This window comes from Engraulis encrasicolus, chromosome 14 (assembly GCF_034702125.1).
Source record: "Engraulis encrasicolus isolate BLACKSEA-1 chromosome 14, IST_EnEncr_1.0, whole genome shotgun sequence".
NCBI lineage: Eukaryota > Metazoa > Chordata > Actinopteri > Clupeiformes > Engraulidae > Engraulis > Engraulis encrasicolus.
In genome coordinates this window covers 51,507,393-51,529,329 of record NC_085870.1, presented here as the reverse complement: position 1 = coordinate 51,529,329, position 21,937 = coordinate 51,507,393, and the positions used below count along the sequence as shown (strand labels likewise).

General features: G+C 41.9%; 1 protein-coding gene across 1 annotated transcript in view; it reads right to left on the bottom strand.

The window, feature by feature from the left end:
* Positions 1–21,937, bottom strand: part of atp2b2 (ATPase plasma membrane Ca2+ transporting 2) — a 197,863-nt gene that overhangs the window by 56,776 nt on the left and 119,150 nt on the right. The window contains exon 4 of the mRNA XM_063216071.1: positions 9,177–9,374. Coding sequence (XP_063072141.1) covers positions 9,177–9,374 — 198 coding nt within the window. The remainder of the gene's footprint in view (positions 1–9,176; positions 9,375–21,937) is intronic.

Below are 21,937 nucleotides of genomic sequence, written 5' to 3'. Positions count from 1 at the left end.
CCTCTAAATCTCATAAAAGCCCAAGCGGATCTATCTTGCCAAATAGCATTTCAATATAACAGGTAGAGGAACAAGGAATTATGTTAATTTACCAATTGCAGCACAAATAGGCATCAACTAAATCATACAAATTAATTGTTGCAGTTAAATGCAAGTGCAAAGGTTGACTGCAATGTGCCTTTTCATTTCTCTTCATTTTCAAACACCAGCAAGCTACAGTATGATAAAAAATAGTCTAATAGGTATTAGCACTACCAGAGACAAAGCAAAGGGGAAGGATACGTTTGAAATGTCACATATGCGGGAGCTATTTTAAGAATACCTTGAACTGCATCTATGTACACTACAGTATTTCCCTAAAGAAAATTGTGAAAACAAACAGCTCCAGGTAAGCTGTACTTCAACAAGAGAACAAGAGGAGATGGGTTGCCAGATCTAGATCTGTTTGCCAACAGGAAATAAAAGGGCCCTCTGTGTGGTTAAGCAGACACCCCACTCTTGCCCATCGCAAAACACGTGTTGTTCTTATGTACCGTGTAGAAGCAGTTGAAAACCCTGATCTTACCCATCACCAACATATTACTGTACGTATGCCTTGATGTTAGCAAAAAAGTTATTTTATATGAATGCTTAGAAGCAGTAACAGTGTAATACCTTGATCATGCGTATTACAAAAAATGTATGTCTTTGTAGTAGCAAAAAAAAACATGTTAGTTTTATATTTGACCATGACAATACTCTAGTCAACCAAAGGGCCTTCAGAGAACTGTAGGGCTCAGAAGTGTTTGGGTGATGGGAGATCTATTTTGGAGCCAATTAGCTTTTATAATCACCCCGATGCATTTTTGTGTGCATGCGTGTGTATGCGTGTGTGTGTGTGTGTACACGTGTGTGTGCGCGTGTGTATGTGTATGTGTGTGTGCGCACACAAGTGTGTTTTTGTTCGTTCCCCACCACTTATCCCCCATTCATCTCCGAGGCCCCCAAGACAACATATTGAGCACGCCCAGACAAACGTCTCCCAGTAGAGGCATTCTTTTGCCTTACAAAGCACCAGCGCCAGCAGAACCACTGAGGTGTGGAAGACAAAAACAGGAGAATTTAATGATAAAGTCAGTGGATAATTCAGTGGCTACTTTTTTGTCAAGATAGTATATATCAATGGTTAGGTGTGGTTGCACTCGAGAGAGTAGCTACAATGTCCTCAACAGAGCACAAACTACCCCATTTGGCGGCACAAATGTTGCCGTTGGTGGCTAGAATCTCACTAATGTTAATTGTAATGGGAAGGATATCCCACTGCTAAATATCTGTTGAAAGCAAATTACTTTACTCTTTACTGGAGCCAGAATACACAGAACACATCATGTCACCTTACTCAGAGACATTTAGTATGCTTGTACTAAAAGCATGCCAGGACCCAAAAAAAGGTTGCAACACATCATTGCCATTGTTTAACTAAATAGGATGCCATGATGACTTCCTCTGAGGTTGCTGGTTTGAATTCCCTTCCTGTCTTGATTGAAGGGTCCCGGACAGACACTAGAGCCTCATGATGCCTCTTGTGTTGTGTTTGGCAGCCTTCACAAACTGGCATGGTGGTGGGAATGTGCAAGTGTGAGGCGTCGCTTTCTACAAACCCCAACTCCGGTGAAGTTGGGACGTTTGGTAAACAGTGAATAAAATCAAAATGCTATCATTTTCAAAACATTCAATCTATTCAATAGATGGAGAATAGTGAAAAGACAACATATTAAGTGTTAAAACCGAGAAAAAATATTGTTTTGGGGGACATATGTACTCATTTCTAATTTGATAAATCCAACACGTCTCAAAGGAGTTGGGACGGGGATAATAAATGGCAGCAAATGTCGAGAAAGACTAAAAACAAAACAAAAGACAAAACTTAACAGTTAAATACATTAACCGATGAGATGATTTTATATAAAAAACAGTGTTAATTCCTATCTTGGACATGATTTCACCAGCTTAAATGGTGGGTGTATCCCTTGTCATGTTTTGCAATGTTTTCCTTTCTGTAGTGCTTCCAATGTGACAGGTCTTGACCAAAAGCCCACCATTTTATCACCTGCTGGTCCTTATGATGGAGCCAAACTGTTAAAACATAGTAAAGAATGCAATTTGACCTTACTATGTGGCAGTAATCAAAGATCTCCCTTCAAAATATAATGCATGAGTGGCTTTTCATGCTGTTTAAAACCCATTTATACCATTCAGCACTGTATTTAACTCTACAGATGAGTGAGAACATCTTAACCAATGCACTACTGCACCAGCATGCCATCGTGGAGGCTGACTTTTGAAGTTAGCACTAACACAAGTTGGATGGTCTATTTTCACTGTAGCACAGGATGTGCAATGCTCTATTTTTGTCAAAAAGAATGGACTTCTACAACTTCTGCTGACTTCTGTAAGCAAAGGACAGTTTCCCATGTCTTCTGGGTCAATTTCAAGTGAGCTCAGGTCCTTAGGAGAATGTTACACCCCTGTATCATTTGCACGCATTAAGCATTCTTAATATGGTCAATTTTCAATAGCTCTAATTCCTGGAGTGCTAGAATGAGACTACAGCCAATATATATTTCATGATGTCATGAACCTATACAATGATTTTAGAAACAAAAATATGTCTTATATACACTCAATCGTGGTAAATAAAAGGGAATTAAAAAATGTATGTAATAACTATGGTAATTATTCCCTTTGCATCTTTAATTCTGAGTGACTCAGCCTCTCTGTGATGATCTTATATCTGGATACCTAGTATATTGTCCGTCAGTACAATTCATTTTGAAATGTTCTTCTTTGTTGTTTTATCTTATTTGGATGTTTACTAAATTTCACTGATCCCCGTCCCAACTCTTTTGAGACGTGTTGGATTTATCAAATTAGAAATGAGTACATATGTCCCCCAAAACAATATTTTTTTCTCGGTTTTAACACTTAATATGTTGTCTTTTCACTATTCTCCATCTAATGAATAGATTGAATGTTTTGAAAATGATAGCATTTTGAGTTTATTCACTGTTTACCAAACGTCCCAACTTCATCGGAGTTGGGGTTTGTATGCAGATTCTGGTGACAGAGCATGACATGTGCTGTGCTGTGCAGATGGTGAGAACTATCCATGGTGCTGAAGTGGAGACAGCCTCGTGTAAGACTACCTGGTAAAGGCAAAATGAAAACTAGGACTGCTGAGTATGAAAGACAAAGATGGTACTCGTTTAGCCTCCAAAAACAACACCACACAGCACAATTTGGTTGTAATACTGACAGAGATCTTTCACTATACAGGCCAGACCAAAGACCACATAGCCCAGGGGGTATGTACATATGGGTGCTTACACGGTTACAATATAAAAGAATAAGAAATCAAGACAATCAAAAACATGTGCATGTTCCTCTAAGGCAGTATACGTAATAAATTAGGCGGTAAATGCACAATTAATTAAAATTGCTGCACAATAGATTTTTACTTATGTGGAATAGCCTTATTTTTTGTGTTTTAAACGGAACACTACACTACATACTTACATTGTACAGGGTTAGACTTACTTGTTGCAATGCTGTAAACACATAATACCATATATTGTGTAATGTAGATACACTAAATAGGAGTCATACAAATAAACAACACATAGAACAATATCTCCACATTTACAGGCCTCGCTGCCACATGATATTTTCTTTCTGTTAGAGGCTGCATTGATCCTTGGCTTGGGTGACTATGCTTATCTTGGCACTGCTGGCTGCAGGCAGAGAGCGAGAGCGAGAGAGAGAGAGAGAGAGAGAGAGAGAGAGAGAGAGAGAGAGAGAGAGAGAGAACGAGAGAGAACGAGAGAGCTGTACAGTTGTTACCCATGATTCAATTCCAACACCAGGGATGTCTGCAGCCGACTGACAGCCAGGCAACACAATTAATCTTCCTACAAGAGCATCAGCAATGTCATTCTCCTGGCGACAGAAAAAAAGTCTTTAAAGGGGAAAAAGAATAAAACGAACACAGGCATGTGCGATACAGGCAGACTAGACTGCATATACAGAATTAAGTTTTATGTGTCACGTCATCAAATGCAAACACGAATGCTGCAACCTTTTGAAAGATATCACAAAAGGGAAAATGTTCACTGCCATGCTATTCATAACAGCCTTATCTTCCACTCACTTTTAAATGGCTTCTTCATCCTCGGCACATAGACAATATCTTTACTACTATTCTGTCATTGTTTATTACTTGGATAGGGAATACAGTACGGCTAGGCCATGCACAGTAAATGTAATTTACATGTACATAGCCCATATATATATATATATATATATATGTAGCCTACTTTTTTAAAAACTATTACAATTCTGAAGAGGTGAAAGCACCCAGTAGCTTGGTGGGGGTACTTTTCCATGTCCCATGCATACTAAACTAACCATACTCTGTGGGGGCTTTAATATTCAAACCATAAATGTCAAGATGTCACTGGCAAATACACACGAGAAACTCCCAGGGAACGAATGCCAAGTGCAGCCTGACAACCAATCATGCCATAGAATTCCAGCCAGCAATGTCATTCCATGGAATCCCGGTGGGAATCTTCACCATTGAATGCCAGAACATGAAGACATGACTGGAAGCTTGATGAAGCTATCTATAGAGCTGAAATGACGATGAAAACCCTGCAATTAAAACCCATGGCATTCATTCAGAGTATGGAACACTGACAACTGATATCCCTCTGCAGCCATGAAATAACTTATTATAATGCCTCCTAACTATGCAAACGAGAGGCAGAGGAGAGTAAGGGGGAAGATAGCATCACAAGCAACTGCAAATTACAGTTAGAGTGTATGCAGCTTCTCAGTCAAACACTTTATGACAGACAAATGCAGTCAGGCGAGGCATCTGTAAAGGCGACAATGAATCTGTGATGATCAGGCTGCTAGTGCACAAGGCAATGGCAATTTGCATCTTAATGATTAGACTGTCATTTCTCCTTTCCTCTTTCATTTGGTTGGTGTGTGAGTAGTGTGTTAGTGTAGTGTGTGTGTGTGTGTGTGTGTGTGTGTGTGTGTGTGTGTGTGTGTGTGTGTGTGTGTGTGTGTGTGTGTGTGTGTGTGTGTGAGAGAGAGAGAGAGAGAGAGAGAGAGAGAGAGAGAGAGAGAGAGAGAGAGAGAGAGAGAGAGAGAGAGAGAGAGAGAGAGAGAGAGAGAGAGAGAGAGAGAGAGAGAGAGAGAGAGAGAGAGAGAGAGAGAGAGAGAGCGAACACCATTCTGACTAAAGGCCTTTTTCTGGCTGCAGTTCTCCAAATATGTTGAGAATTAAAGATCATTCCCAGCCACCCTGGCATAATTGAATTTGGGGCCATTACCATGATTGATATTACTTACTCAGCATCCTCCCTCTCTCTCTCTCTCTCTCTCTCTCTCTCTCTCTCTCTCTCTCTCTCTCTCTCTCTCTCTCTCTCTCTCTCTCTCTCTCTCTCTCTCTCTCTCTCTCTCTCACACACACACACACACACACACACACACACACACACACACACACACACACACACACACACACACACACACACACACACACACACACTTTCTTAATGGCTATGTCTTCATGGCGCATTTTATAGCCGGCTGGTTTGATGTATGGCCTTCACCTAAAGGTTATTCCCCAGGGGCAGCCTTCATTAGCCCCTTCTCTCTTTCTCCGAGTGCTTTTGCTCCCCACACCCACCATCACCCCAACCCCTCTACCACCCCACGACCCCCTCAATCCAACTCCCAACACCCCCCTCACAAGGGCCCTCCCCATCCTCCACACTGCAGCGCAGCTTCTCTCTCTCTCTCTCTCTCTCTCTCTCTCTCTCTCTCTCTCTCTCTCTCTCTCTCTCTCTCTCTCTCTCTCTCTCTCTCTCTCTCTGGTTTTGAGAGAGGAACTCAGAATGCAGAGTCACTCCTCCTAACAAGGTCCAGGGCGAGCTTCATCTTCAGCCCAGCAGAGCGGCACTCAGGCCAAACATTGCCATACTACTGCTGCTGCTGCGTGAGGGTGTGTATGGTGCAGTGGTGCACTGTATGTTTCCTGTTGACATTGTGGTCCCACTGAGCATGCTTGCCTAATTTATGAATAAATAGTCTGTGTGCTATGTGCTGTGGAGTTGGCGCAGGAGTGCAGAGAGAGAGAGAGAGAGAGAGAGAGAGAGAGAGAGAGAGAGAGAGAGAGAGAGAGAGAGAACGAGAGAGAGAGAGAGAGAGAGAGAGAGAGAGAGAGAGAGAGAGAACGAGAGAGCTGTACAGTTGTTACCCATGATTCCAATGATGAGTGCGTGTGTGTGTGTGTGCGTGCGTGCGTGCGTGCGTGCGTGCGTATGTATGAAAGAGTGATCAGTGAACAGTTTGCCTTATTTCTGTGTAAATACAATACATTGTACAGTAAATACGCGGCTGTGCTGTGGAGGGGTGGTGGTGCAGTGGTGCACTGTATGTGTTTGCTGTGCGGGTGTCCCAACTGAATTCTGTGCCTAATTTCTGTGTAAATGTACTGTGCTATGCTATGCTGTGGTGAAATGGGGCACTAGGCATTGGGCCGAGATGCCTGGTCCTATTTAATTTGTGCATAAATGCTGAAGGAGCCATAATAATTCCATGCCCCAATGGCCACCGCGCCACTTGGAGTATATTCTAATAAGTATGATTTACATTATGCCGAGGGCTATATAAAGTGTAGCAAGTGAGTGTTTGAACCATTTTATACTATAGGTGATTACAATACAAAAAAACTATAAAAACGCTATGTTGTGACATTATATGACACACCCATCTATGCACACTGGAACTGTTCGTGTTTGCGCCAATTATGGGAATGTAATCTTTGTAAGATCAACCAAACACTGGCAAGTCCTAGTACAACACTTTTTATCATACAAAACGATGGTGTGTACAGTATATGTTGAAGCAACTCCACACTCTCTAAAAAGACTTCAGCATTTGGAAAACAACTTCACAGATTTGTATGGATAAAGGCTTACAAACCTCTACCACTACTACTGCTCATCAGTATGCACATCAAGCTCATTAAAAAAGAAGAGAAAAAATTGGCTCGTATAGTTAAAATCTAAACAAGTGACGTTGTTGAGTGGCTGAAGGACCTTGCTTCAGACCAGTTGATTCTGAGGTCTGAGATTCATCAGTTCAAAATTAGGGTGCTTTTTTCTACTTTCTCAATCTGGCATTTATCTATGCAGAATTAGCAGCCAAAGTGGCTGTTCAGTTATTTACAGTAGGTACAGAGTATTGGTTAAACTCCCTGGAACAATGTGAGGTCAGGGGCCTTGCTCAAGAAATCAAAGTCATGGATGTGGGAGAGCAGCCTTAATTTCTCCTACCTACCCGTGGTCGACCACAAGACCTGCTGTGGCCCTTGAGGAAGGCACCTAACCCCATACTGCTCCAGGGACTGTAACTAATACCCTGTCTCTAAATTACTGTAAGCCGCTTTGGATTAAAGCGACAGCTAAATGTAGTGTAATGTAATGAAAAAGGGCTGTACAGTAGACTAACAGTCCAGCGACTGTAGCTTTTGCCTATTCTGGGGTACGTTTCTGGAACGTTAGCATCTACAGATGTACTTTAAACGTATCTACTTACTTCAAGGCGAAATACGTGCACTTCTTGAAACCTTACCATTCCCACAGTAAGCCCAAAGTAGTGTGGCTACTTTCCTGAGTCCACACTGCTACTTACTTTCTTGTCATTGCAGTGCGTGACCAGAGAAGCAACAAGAGACAAGCATGAATAGCCCTTTTGATTTGATTGACAACCACCTGTGTCTTGCTGACTCATGATTCAGCTGTTTCCTCCTAAATTCAGTGCGTGAAGTAGAAAGCAATAGTGTACAACCACCACCAGCACATTTGATTGGATGTCACCGCTGACACCATGACTCAGCTGTTTCCTCCACAACACACCTTGTAATTTCTTTGTGAAAAAACACGGCCGTGGCTGGCATTACAATTTGACACCGTCCGCACCAATAATGCAGTATTATCTGCATGCCGATTGGATTTCGTTTCATTCCGAGGTGTAATTTGTAAAATATTTGGATAATAAAGTAGTGGTTCCTCCCGGAAATTCACCTGTTGAAGTGTCAAAAGCCTAAAAATAATTTGTGCGAATTTCATTACATAGCCTAGTGGTATTTACGCTTGCATCCCAATGGGAAAACAGAAGCCATGCTGGTTCGAATCCACATGGTTGCAGTGCCAAAATATTGGAAATATCTGGCAGAAATAGATAATTTATGTTGTGCATTACCAACACACACGTGTAGCCAAGGGAAAATGTGTTACACTGTAGGGTCCAAAGCACGATTTCACAAGTTGTTGTCAACATGCGGCACAGCGGATTCGAACCCGCGTGGCTTGCGTCTTCCCATTGATATGCAAGCGTAAATACCACTAGGCTATGAAATGAAATTCGCCCTGAATTCTTTTGAGTACTTGAAACTTAAACCAGTGAATTTCCGGGAGTAACCAATACGTTCTAATCCAAATATTTCACAAATTACACATCGAAATGAGACGAAATTCAATCGGTATACAGCTAAAAATATATTATTAGTATGGGATTCATCAGATTACAAGGATATGACATTTATTTTTCACGAACAAATGACATGACCTGAATTTGTGTTCTGAACACTCTCGCAGCTGTATCATGACTTTGTGTGCATGTCGATTGATTTTCAGTGCTTTTGCACCACAGGATTAAAAGATATTGACACATTTGTGGTCAAATATGTACTTCAAGTTTAGCTAAAGGGGTGAGTCGCACTCTGAAGTAGACTAGCACTGTGTGTTACTTGGGTTGACTTAGGTGATGTCTGGACTCAATGGATCTACTCCAGCTGTACTTCAACTTCACGTCAACTCCACTGTCGAGATACGGATAGGAGGCGCAACACTTTCAAAGTCCCCACTACTTCAAAGTGTGCATTACTCCAAACAGTAGTTACTTCGTGTGCTAACGTTCGAGACACAGGAGTTAGCAACTTTTATAGTATCTACTCCACAACGTTGCTAGTCTGTTAGCAACTTTGCAATAGAGAAACGAAGCCCTGGTGTGTTCGCGGGGGTTAGTGAAAAAGCGCTGTAGTGCAGTAGGCTATTTACCCTCGCTGCCCTCCCCTGGAGGCTGGTAGAAGGACAGGCCGAGCGAGATCATGGCGGCGAGCTCCAGGATGATCAGGGTCACGTCCTGAAGGGCTTCCCATACTAGCTGCATGAACGTTTTTGGCTTCTTTGGAGGTATAAGATTCTGCCCGTAGACTTCTCTCCTCTTGGCTAGGTCAGGCGCAACGCCTTCCAATCCTGGAAGCAATGGAGGAAAGAAGACATAAAAGAGTTAATATCAAAAAGAAATCCACACACTTTTGTTCTCACCGGGTGCATTGACAATCAGTAAAAAACTGGCAGAGATGGTTTTCTAAGGTCGTCTAAGGCACAGCGCAAAAAAGCCTAAGCCTTTTTTGGGAAAATTTACCTATTAAAACTCAAATATCTCAACCTTCAAAGCACATAAAAACATGAAACATCTTGCATTAGAATGTGTTCATTCAGTGATGCTAACACATCCACACTGTTAATAAAAAAGCTCAGATCTCAAGAGCATGAATGCAGCATATATGTCGCTCCAGGCACCAAAGGTCAAACAACATGTACACAGCATCAGGCTAAAATGGGTTAATGCAAGATAAGATGTGAAAAAAAGAAAAGAAAAAGAAAAATCAGGAGGGGGTGTTAACATGTCAATGTCTTTGTAATGAGTGATTAATCAAGAAAATCACATGTATTATTACTTATATAAGAAGATAAATATTACACTCAAACACTATATCACTACATTAACATTTGTGCCAAATTCTCTGGACAAACCATTCTCCCTGGACTTATTTTCTTTAGAGGTGTTTACAACCAAATTGTTTTCCATCACAAACACATTAACCTTGCAGTATTTCATTTATATTCTAAATGACCTTGTTATGTTTTAAAGTAATGACAATGATCTTTCCTGAATACACAATGAACACATAACAGGAGTTGTCCTAGAAAACACCTTGGGCATAATCCACCAAGTTCAGTGCATGTTTGATGACCAGACTCTCCCAGGACTGGTTAAGTTTGTGAAAAATACAAAGAATGCTCAAGGCTCCACATGTACTGGTATGGCCATGGTTCATGCCAAATCCTGCAGAAAAAAACAACAGAAACTTGTTTTCTTCCAAGTGCAGAAGTACAGGACAGAATATGATGTTCACGGCTTTATGAAATGAGCCATCTTCTCTGTCTCTTTCTCGCTCTTTCTCCCTTTCTGTCTTTCTCTTTCCCTGTACCTCTGCACGGCCCCTCGTATTCTTCGCTATCTCACCAATTATGTTGCTGAGTCATCAGGCGAGGCTGCAAAGCTGTGTGCTTTTATATAACACTGGTGCATCTGCGCGAGATAGAGAGAGATAGAGAGAGAGAGGGAGGCAGAGAGAGAGAGGGAGGCAGAGAGGGAGAGAGAGAGAGAGAGAGAGAGAGAGAGAGAGAGAGAGAGAGAGAGAGAGAGAGAGAGAGAGCCATGGCCTCTGCCCTCTCCTCCTCTGCACATACCATGTGCCATGCAAACCATCTCCCTGCACTACCCTCTCTCCAGCTCCTGACACATTATACTTAGCTGTGCTGCTCAGAGATGAGAAACAGCCATAAAAAGTGACATGAGTTCAACATCTATCAGGGATTCATACCATGCTGCTGCTTAGCCAAAGAATAGCAGTGATATTGTCTGCACATGTATAGAAGATCGAATGGATATATTTAAGCTGCTGAGCCTGCTGAAGACATTTAAATAAACTAAAACATAACCATCCCTGATTCTTACATTTTTATTAACAAAACAAAATCCAGGTAACGATCAAGGAGTCTGTTACACATACTGTATGTACATTTGTTGTAAAGGTTAAATTGTAATTTTGCCACATTTCATTTCATACTGCTTAAAAAAGGGCCCACAAATTATTTGTGGGACCTACACAGTAAAAAAAGAACAGTTGTTTTTACGGTAAATTGCTGGCAGCAGTGGTTGCCAAAGTCTACCTTTAAATAAATAACGGTATATTTCCTTTTTACATTTTACGGTAAATTGCTGGCAGCAGTGGTTGCCGAAGCCTACCGTTAAATAAATAACGGTATTTTTATTTTTTACATTTTTTTTATATTCAGGTGAGTCCAATTATAGAGTTACAATCAGACGACTGATTGGACTGATTATACTCAGGTGAGTCCAATTATAGAGTTGCAATCACAGACAACTGATTGGACTGATTCTACTCACTGGAGTCTGATAAACATCAACCTAATTATATACCTAAATAAATGCCCAATTGCCAGATTGTCTAGAGCTGGCAGGTGGACTAGTCCAGTATCATCAATGAAGGGTATGCAAATGCATTCTTTATTTAAAAAAAGGCCTGGAAATAACCTTAAGGAAAATCAAGGCCACAGCTAGCGGGGCAAGCAAGCTAACAAACAAGCTAGTTAGCAAGCCATACAGCCACCCTTACAACGTGACCTGCTAGCCGGGCAGGCCAGGTGACCTTACAGCCAGCCAGCCAGCCAGCTAGCTAGCAACCAGTGAGCAGTACAATGCAACAGTCCCGGTTTAAATACATGTTCAAGTGAACCATGTGACCCGAGTGATGAAGCATTTGGCAGGTGCAGGCAGTAAGTTAATCATTGCATGACAGCCCTTAGCACTCAGGTGAGGTCAGGAATTGATTGACAGATTGATTTGGATGGGGTAGAATGACAGTTTCAAATAGACTGGGCTACTTCTTAAGAGACTGAATCAAGGGTTTACTGTCCCAGGTAGACTTTTTCAAATTATACTAGCCTATAGGTATATTTTACACATTAAATGAGGCTAAACTGTAGGCTGTTAATATATAAGTTACAGTGAATTACTGCAAAATGTGCAAACTGTTGCCATTTGCAGTCCTTAACTGTTGCACAGTTTATTCCGTTGCCAGCTTCATTGTTGTCAAATCTACAACGTGGAGGCACCTGGAGCCAAACAGACAGGCAATCAGTTTTCTGTGGAGTAATTAATATTTAATTCATTATAACCGCCATTGCTTTCTGTTGGGTAGGAGGAATGTAAAAAAGGAGGTTTACTGTGTCAATTTGCCTCTCAAACCAAAAATCTGATGGCAAAGCCTCAAAGTCCAATAAGAGAAAAAATGATTGCGGTGGAGAATTTTAGATTTTGGCTGAACACCAGTCTAACTGATCAATCTAACTAAATTTGCTGTGTACATATGACACCAATGTACCGTTTCTTGACTACTTCATCTTCACCTAACGGTATTTTCCAATATTTTCTTTTCAGTGAACAGTTCAGTATTTTCTACATATGACACCAGTGAAAAATAAAGTTATGTACCGTTTCTTGACTACTTCATCCCACTTAACGGTATTTTCCAATATTTTCGTTTACAGAGAACAGTCCAGTATTTTCTACATATGACACCTGTCAAAAATAAAGTTATGTAGCGCTTTTTGACTTAATAGTAGCTGGCTGTATTTAGTACAGAGATAAACTGTTTTACATTTTACGGTCACTGACTGTTGCAATTTGACAGTTTTTTGCCGTAATTTCAACGGGCATTTTTTACAGTGTATTTTGAGCAGTATGAAATGAAATGTGTGACAAATTCGTCACCACAAATATTTTCAAGACCATAAATTCAGGTCCATCTACATAACTGAGGACCCCTTTTCAAACTTGCAGCTCTACTGCACGTTTCACCATCACTGAAGCTCCTAAAAGTTTACGTAGTATTATCTCTTAAATGTGTTAATTAATTTGGACAGTGCTACTGCCACAACATAATACCGTATGTCAAGCCCATCATTTTTGCACTGGAATATATTTTATTATGACATCAGTATACTGTATACTTTTTAAGAACAGTTATGAAGTACATAAGGAACAGAGGGAAAACAAAATGGCTAATGTAAACAAGCTATGCATATTTTGTAAAAGAGAAGGCTTTTGTCACCTCCATCAGATGTCAATACCATCAGATGAAAGCCTCCAAATGCTCTTCAGTGGAGGATAGCCACATTCTCAAGAATCAGTGCTATAATAAATAGCCTTATTAATCATCATCACCACCAATTATTGTAAGGTTCAGGGCCGGAATATATTCACATACAGTACTAACTACGGTACATGCCTAACATCAACACAGAAGATGAAGAAATGTTCTTGTAACACAGACAGACAGACAGACAGACAGACAGACAGACAGACACACACACACACTGTATGTATACATGCTGTATATGGGAGGTCTTGACTTATGTAATAAATGAAAACCTCCACAAAGCAGTTCACAGGTGAGGATTACTGCATTATCTTCAAATATGGCCACTTATTTATAGCATTAAAAATATGAGGAATACAACCCCATGCCCTATATAACACTTAAGTTACCACACATACACATTTGTTGATATATGACAACAAAAGCCATTTTCTCACCCTCCCATTGTGTGTCATAGTGTCTCGCATTGATCCAGAAGAGATTTCGAGACAAGAGAAGCAAAGTGACTGAGAGGGCTTTTTACGATGCAATGGAGTGCCGGGCTGGCACAGACACTACTGCAGTCTGGCTGTGGACATTCACTTATAGGCGCGATTGATAGCAGGGATATCAGAATATGGCCTTCCACTAACTCATCTGTGCAGGATTCTTAGATTCCAAAGCAGAGAGGGGTTCTGGGAAAACAGCAAAGCCCCGCTCAAGCCACAGAGGCCATTAGCGCTCGTGCCAACAAGACGGATCGACTTGAAAACACGGAGCAACCAAACAACAAAAGGGTGATGCGGAGCAAAATGAGCGTGCTGTTATCTGCCGCCCAGAGAGAGAGAGAGAGAGAGAGAGAGAGAGAGAGAGAGAGAGAGAGAGAGAGAGAGAGAGAGAGAGAGAGAGAGGGGGGAGAGAGAGAGAGAGAGAGAGAGAGAGAGAGAGAGTGGTTTAGCACTACTGTAGTGCAGGGTGAAGACAGCATGGTGGATGGCCACTACAGTTATTTCATGTTCAGCCATCAGTAAAACTAAAGAATGGAGCTAATAGAGTTGCTCGGGCCTGTGTGGAGGTCTCATCCATAATTCATCTGCAGTGACTGAGGATCAGGAGGTGGAGGAGTTCATAACAAAGTTATTGATGTGTTTTTGTATGTCTGCACAGTGTATGCATGGATGTTTTGTGCGTGCGTGCGTGTGTGTGTGTGTGTGTGTGTGTGCGTGTGTGTGTGTGTGTGTGTGTGTGTGTGTGTGTGTGTGTGTGTGTGTGTGTGTGTGTGTGTGTGTGTGTGTGTGTGTGTGTGTGTGTGTGTGTGTGTGTCTGCGTGCGTATGTTGTACATGTGTGTGTGAATACTATAGGCCAACGTTTAATTTAACCTGGGCATTTCTGTCAAAGAAAGTCAAAGGAAAATATTGTGCACAGCAAATTTTGCAGTGCTTATTCAATCGAAGTCAATTTTTTCTCTCCTCTGACCATACTCTTTGAGTGCTGAATTAAAACAGCAACAATTATAAGGGGCCAACTTGAGTTTCGATGAGCCATGAGCCATTATTCACTGAGTCCTACTACTGTACCTTATCTGCTGTATTATTCACTGTGTCATTTGCACATCAACAAAGCAGGCAAAACCTACAATGAATGAATGAATGAATGAATGAATGAATGAATGAATGAATGAATGAATGAATGAATGAATGAATGAAAGACAGCAAATCTCCATAAACAAAACAGCTACAATACGATACACAGGCGCTTATTTCAGCCAGGCGGCCACCAGAGCAGCTAATTCTGCTGGACAGCAGCTCAGTGGCTCTGGCATATAGTTGGCAGCCAGACACTCTGGGTAAGCAGCTGGGTAAATGTGATTCCGCTCAGAGAACACCCCCCTCACATACAAGCACAACGAGTAAACACACACAGACACACAGGCACACAGACACACACACACACATATATACAAGCACAACGAGTAAACACACACACGCACACGCACACACACACGCACACACAGACACACAGACACACACAGCTTTTTTCACTCAGGTGTCTAATAAACTGGATTTGTGGAGGTCTGCTATTTCAGCTGTCTGGCGTGTCCAGCTGTGCACCGCAGATTCTGACTGGCAGAGAACAGAGCACATCCAACAACAACCTGGCCAGGGAGACCAAGGGAGGGTGCTAGCTGGCTTGTTGGGTGTGTGTTGGCGGTGCACCCATGCCATGGATACATTAGGCCTTTGGTAAACATTTGGCTGACACTTTATTGTATGGTGTCTTTTACAGTGTATACTGTACAAATATCAATATTTGGCATTATGTACTTAAGCTGTACATCATGTTACATGTCCATAATAATGTGGCATGGCCATGACATGGCCAAATAATATAACTAGAAATGCACTCAGAGACTGCAGACCTCTGCCAAAGAAGCTGTTTCATAGAACATTTGACCTTCATTTTTTTCAAGTCTTTTTGTCTTATTTTTAGAGTAATAGAATCATTACTCTAATTATTAAATTAGAGTTATAATTTGAGTTAAACTGGAATGAAAAAATGTGCCCTATGCCGCATTGGTGAGGAATTTAAAAATCCCTGGATCAAGATCGTTATCCGGATCACCACCAAAATTGAATCACTTGTTCCTTGTGTCATTTCCAACAACTCCACAAAATGACATCAAAGCTTTTTGAGTTATCTGACAGATAAACCAACGCGACTGAAAACATAACCTCCTTGGCAGAGGTAATAATGCCAAATACCTAATAGCAACCCTTATCGTAACCCTTACCTTTTAACCTTCTGGGTCTGTGTAAGGAGATTATGTTAAGGACATTACATTACAGATTGTTGCTAAATGTAGATACACTGTGACACAGATCAAAAATTGTAACTCGCAACTCTTTCTGGTCATCAGCACCGGGGTCCAGTAGAACAGATGGGCATGGGACAATAAGGAGATTATTTATTATCTTGAGTAGGGTGTGGGGTATTACTCTGAAGCGTTAATGCTTCTGTAAACATCTACTGATACACCAACCTTGTATCCCAAAGTTTGCCAGTTCGACTCCCGACCCACCAGGTCGGTGGGGGGAGTAATTAACCAAAAGCTCTCCCCCATCCTCCTCCTTGACTGAAGTCTCCTGAACACGATACTGTACCATCGCACTTCTCCCTTGGGGAGCCATTTTGGGATAGCCTACCCCCTTGCACGGCGTGTGGCATAAATGCAATTTTGAAGATGCAATGAGCACTGTATGCAAAGGAATGTTAAGTTACATTGACAATAGTTTCCCACAATAGAGTTTCCCTGGTGGCTTTCCACAGCCAAAAACGGTAAGGAGTAGGAAATGAGTCTTTAGCCCGTAATACGTTAGAACACATCCGTTGCCGGCGGCGACGTATTTCCTAAGTGCTTTGGAGCTGTTCTATACATGTAATGATTCATTATGGCTGTGGTCAAACCTGTTCAACCAAGCAGCCTTATTAGATCATACAATAGTGATCCTTTCATGAAGATGGTAAGAGCATCGGGCCATTAGGATAAAAGAGAAGAGCTCTTTTCCAAGGAGCTTTCAATTTGATTGAGGGTAGCATCGGGGGAACTGGATTGAATGTAGGCCTATCTTATTTTCCCCTACAAAATTCAGAGGGAATTTTTTTTTTTGTCTAATACTAACAATATAAACCCAACCCAACTGAAAAACCTTAAGATTTTTGAAAACTGTTTTGAAATTGACAAAGCATTTTAAAACGTGTTGCCCATGAACACAACAGACAGATGAATGTCGAATGGAGAAGGGAAAGAGTAGGAGAAAGATGGCCGGAAACATTAGCTCCTTCTCTTAGAAACATACACATATCAGATACTTACATTCCTTCAAACACACATACATCCGCACGAAGGCACACATGCACACTTGCACAGGCACACACAAAGCCATAGATGTACTGACTAATAGAACGCATGTGGGTGGCTGGCTGGATGGATGGAGGAGAGGAGAGGAGAGGAGAGGTTAGAGTAGAAAACACCCCAAATAATCCAAATAAAACGAGCTTCCAGAAATAGCCTCATTAGCCATCATTGCCTGTTTAATTGCGCCTCTGCATGCATACACAGACATCCTCTCATTGATCTCACAACCTGCACATCCCAGCCTAACATGCAGCAAATCCTCTGTGCGTGCTTGTGTGTGTGTGTGTGTAGGCGCGCGCGTGCGTGCGTGCGTGCGTGCGTGTGTGTGTAGAGAGAGATAGAGAGAGAGAGAGAGAGAGAGAGAGAGAGAGAGAGAGAGGTGTGTGTGTGTGTGTGAGCATGTGAGCATGTGTGCATGCGTGCATGCGTGCATGTGTGTTTCTCACGCCCAGAGCTATCTGCTCTGGGGTGGAGATAACAGAACTTCAGAGCTCCTGATTGGCTGAGCCTGAGGCCACCTTGGGTAGCCAAATAAGCTGCCACTACAGCTGATACAACCGTAGGCACATTGTGTCCATGTACTGTGTCAAACAGGGGCCATGAGTGGAGATGTGCAGGAGACATGTGCATGTACAGGCAGAGGTGTCAAAAAATAAATTCATGCAGTAAGCACAACACCTCCACATGATATTACACAGCTGTTACACCATTCACTCCATTACACCTAATGAGGTAGATAGAATGTGTGTGCTGAAAAAAACACTAAAAACGAAACATGAACCAATGTATCCCTCTTATCTGGAATAACCTCAGCAGCTTCAACACCACACCAGGTCTGAGTTAGTAATACTTAAAGTGATACTGTCCCATTTTTAGAAATAAGCTCATATTACACCTCCCCTTGACTTAAATAATTGAGCTTTACCTTTCTCCTGTACTTTCAACCGTTCTCTGAGTACGGCAGTGCAAATTTTACCTCCAAGCTAGCAGTTAACATTGACTCCTATGAGACCAGTTAGCCGCCAGCTGGTCTCATAGGACTCAATGTTAACAGTTAGCATGGAGGTAAAATTTGTACTGCTATACTCAGAAAATGGTTGAAAGTATAGGAGAAAGGTAAAACTAAATTATTTAACTCAAGGGGAGGTGCAATATGAGCTTATTTCCCAAAATGGGACAGTATCACTTTAAGCCTATGTAGTACTGAAGCATGAGATGCCCCTTTGGCAATGTTTCAGAAATAGGTCTCACATCATCACTAAAAGTTCATACATACACTATGCATTTTATTTGCATGTGCGAGAAAAAACATGTATGTAGGCCTATAAAATTATTGTATGGATAAACTTTTAGAGATGTGACATATTGCCTTGGGGATACCTCAAACTAACGTAAGTACTACGTAAGCTTAATACTACTTACATGTTTTTGGGAAGCACAGCACAGCACAGCACAGCACAGCACAGCACAGCACAGCACAGCACAGCACAGCACAGCACAGCACATCTTAGACTCTATAGGTGTTTTAACATGAAAAACACAAGTCAAGTCAAGTCAAGTCAAGTCAACAATAGAATAGAATATAATAGTAATAGAACATAACAGAACAGAACTTTTTAAATCCTGTTTAGGTCCAGGTGTATGAGGAGCTGTGATGAAGCATGTTTGTGCATGATTATGCAAATGAGAGTTAATGGCACTGTATTCTGGGAGTTTGAATGGTGTGTTGTGAGTGACTATGGTGTTTTGGCAACATACACCGCAGCAGGCCATAATGGCAAAGCCCCATACACACTGATGCCAAACCATTACACAACAGCAGGGTTTTAAGGACCGATGCAAATATATGAGCATAAAAAAATTGAGTGTCCATTTGGACTCGGCTTGGTTTTTAACCAAAGTGCCTACTTTATTGGGGCTTTAAAAAGGCTTCCAACTGAAGAAATATGACCAAAGTCACAGTATCAGTCATATCCTTGATGTTAATTGAACATTTATTGCACCATTTGTTGCTTGGCTTCGTAAAGTGTACTTTCTAACAAGACGTACGGCCCTGAGGGAGACGTTTGACTGATGATGCACACAAAATAATAACGATGAAATAGGAATCATAAAATGTAAACTTCAAGACAGGCCATGTATAAGACTGAAAATGAATCAACATGCAGCCTAAACCCAAATGAAGAAATGCAGTTAAATAACAAAACTAGACAACAGTATAACAAAAGTATTTAAGGGCAAGAATGGCCAAAACATCTCTCTCTACAAAGACATCTAAGGTCAAACAGGACTTAAGTGTCTTAGTTAAGGGATATTGTTTGGTCTCTGCCTACAGTAGATCATGGGATATGTTTTGTTACCTCTGCCAAGGAGGTAATGTTTTTGGTCGCGTTGGTTTGTCCATTTGTTTGTCTGTCTGTCAGCAGCATAACTAAAAAAAACAATCATCGGATTTGGACGAAACTTTGTGGGTTTGTTGATAATGACCGAAGGAACAATTTATTAAATTCTGGTGATGATCTGGATCACGAACCGGAACCAGGACTTTTCAAAAGATTCTTCACTATCTAGACGCCCCCTAGTGACCAGAAATTGAATTGTGGGGACACCACAAAAACAAGGCAGAAAGACTTAGGGTGTAACATAGTCAAATGTATCAAGCAGCTTCCTTGGCGGAGGTCTTCTAGATGTAAATGTGTTGAAATTAGAGATGTACGGGATCCAAGATCCGGTTCCGGATCCGGCAGGATAATAGGGTTTTTCAGACTATCCGGATCCGGCAGGATCTTAAGCAGTGGATCCGGTATCCGGCAGTTACCTAAAAATCAGGATCTGGGGCATCTCTACTTTTTACGTAGCCTAGGCTTTTCAGTCAGTCTTTCACAATCCCAATCGCTGCATGGAGTGAAAGCCCTTTGGAAGCGGCCGTTGAAGGCAATGTGGCAGTAAGCCAATGAGTCTTAAAAATAAAACAAAGGAGATACGCACTCCGCGCTTCTAAATTAACAATCCGGTGCAACCAGAGCAGGACCAAAACCAAAACATAGGCAAAAAGGGAAAGGGCCCATGTGTGCGAGTTGGCTATGTGTTCCAACCCTTTCGTAGGATCCGGTATCCGGTTCCGGATCCGGCAGGATCTTAAGCAGTGGATCCGGTATCCGGCAGGATCCTAAAAATCAGGATCTGATGCATCTCTAGTTGAAATAGTTCCTTTGTCTTATTGTGCTATCTTTGGGCAGCAGGCTGTGGCCTAACCACACGAGCACACCGAACACGACAAGAGCAACAGAAGTAATGGACTTTGTATAGAGGAGCTGGCAACAAAAGCAATTTGGAAGACAAGAGGTTTGTAGTTGACCCTCAGTGAATATTAAGGTAATGAGCTATGATGTGGTTTGGGGACAGCCGTAGCAGTCAACTGGGACAGTCATACTCTGTTGCTTTTGTCGCTAATGTCATTCTTGCAGCCTAAATCCTGAGACAGTAGAGAGACAGCGGGTACTATTGCACGCTAAGAATGTTGGGTAAAAAAAGTGCTGTGTGAACTTAAGGAGGAGGAAAATGAGAAGACAGCCGTCTGCTCGGCGGATCAAACGAGAGACATGCAAAGCACTCAGACGACCTTATTATATACACCAGGGGAGGTGTGTGGTTTGTGTGTGTGTGTGTGTGTGTATATGTATGTGTGTGTGTGTGTGTGTGTGTGTGTGTGTGTGTGTGTGTGTGTGTGTGTGTGTGTGTGTGTGTGTGTGTGTGTGTGTGTGTGTGTGTGTGTGTGTGTGTGTCTGTGCGTGTGTGTGTGTGTGTCTGTGCGTGTGTGTGTGTGTGTGTCTGTGCGTGTGTGTGTGTGTGTGTTTGCACGTGCGTGCGTGCGTGCGTGTGTTACTCAGGGGAGCGAAGTTACAACAGAACACCCTTGCTAATTTGGGCAGGGAAATGAGGACGATGGTGTGTACGTGTGTACGTGTGTGTGTGTGTGTGTGTGTGTGTGTGTGTGTGTGTGTGTGTGTGTGTGTGTGTGTGTGTGTGTGTGTGTGTGTGTGTGTGTGTGTGTGTGTGTGCGTCCATGATGAGGTGTTTCAGTCACAGCAGTGTGTGTGTGAAAGAACTAAAGGGAATAAGGGGCATCTTTTAGGATAAGACCTCACATTTATATCCAAACCATTTGGGAACCCCTGAGACCTTAACTAAGTCAAATACCTACTCTTACTCTTACTCTTCGTACTCTAGGCTGTGATGGGGAAAGAGCAAAAAAAATGCAGAAAATTACACAAAACATGCAAGTTTTATCCATGCTCACAATGGTTTCACGTATTTCGTGTGGTTCAGGAATTTCAAATTAATCAGGAGAAATCACATTTAAAATTTGCATTGTTAATACAACATTTCAGAGTCAAATTTAACACTATCCTAATTTGTCCTTCTATTCAAGTGTTAAATTCACTGTACGGCAATCTACTCTTCCTCTCATCAATCGTCCTCTTCCTCTCACTCTTATGATTCTTTGCCATCATGATCACGGCTCTGGTGAAGGCTGCCTGCTTATGTAATGTCAAAATCAATTGAGAGCGTGACGGTACAGCGCTGAAACCAATGCTGCCGATAGGAGACCGTGCAAAATTGAAATTGTCAGTCCTCTCTCTCTCTCTCTCTCTCTCTCTCTCTCTCTCTCTCTCTCTCTCTCTCTCTCTCTCTCTCTCCCTTCCCACATGCATGTGTGGTGTATGTCCAGGTATGACAGGTAATATGAGAGCGGGGAAGAGAGAGAGAGAGAACGACTGATAGAGGGAGAGAGAGGGAGAGTGAAGAAAAGGAAGGAAAAGACAAGGAAAGAGAGAGAAATGAAGAGATGGAAAGAGAGAGAGGAGGAGTGTGTGAGCGAAGGAG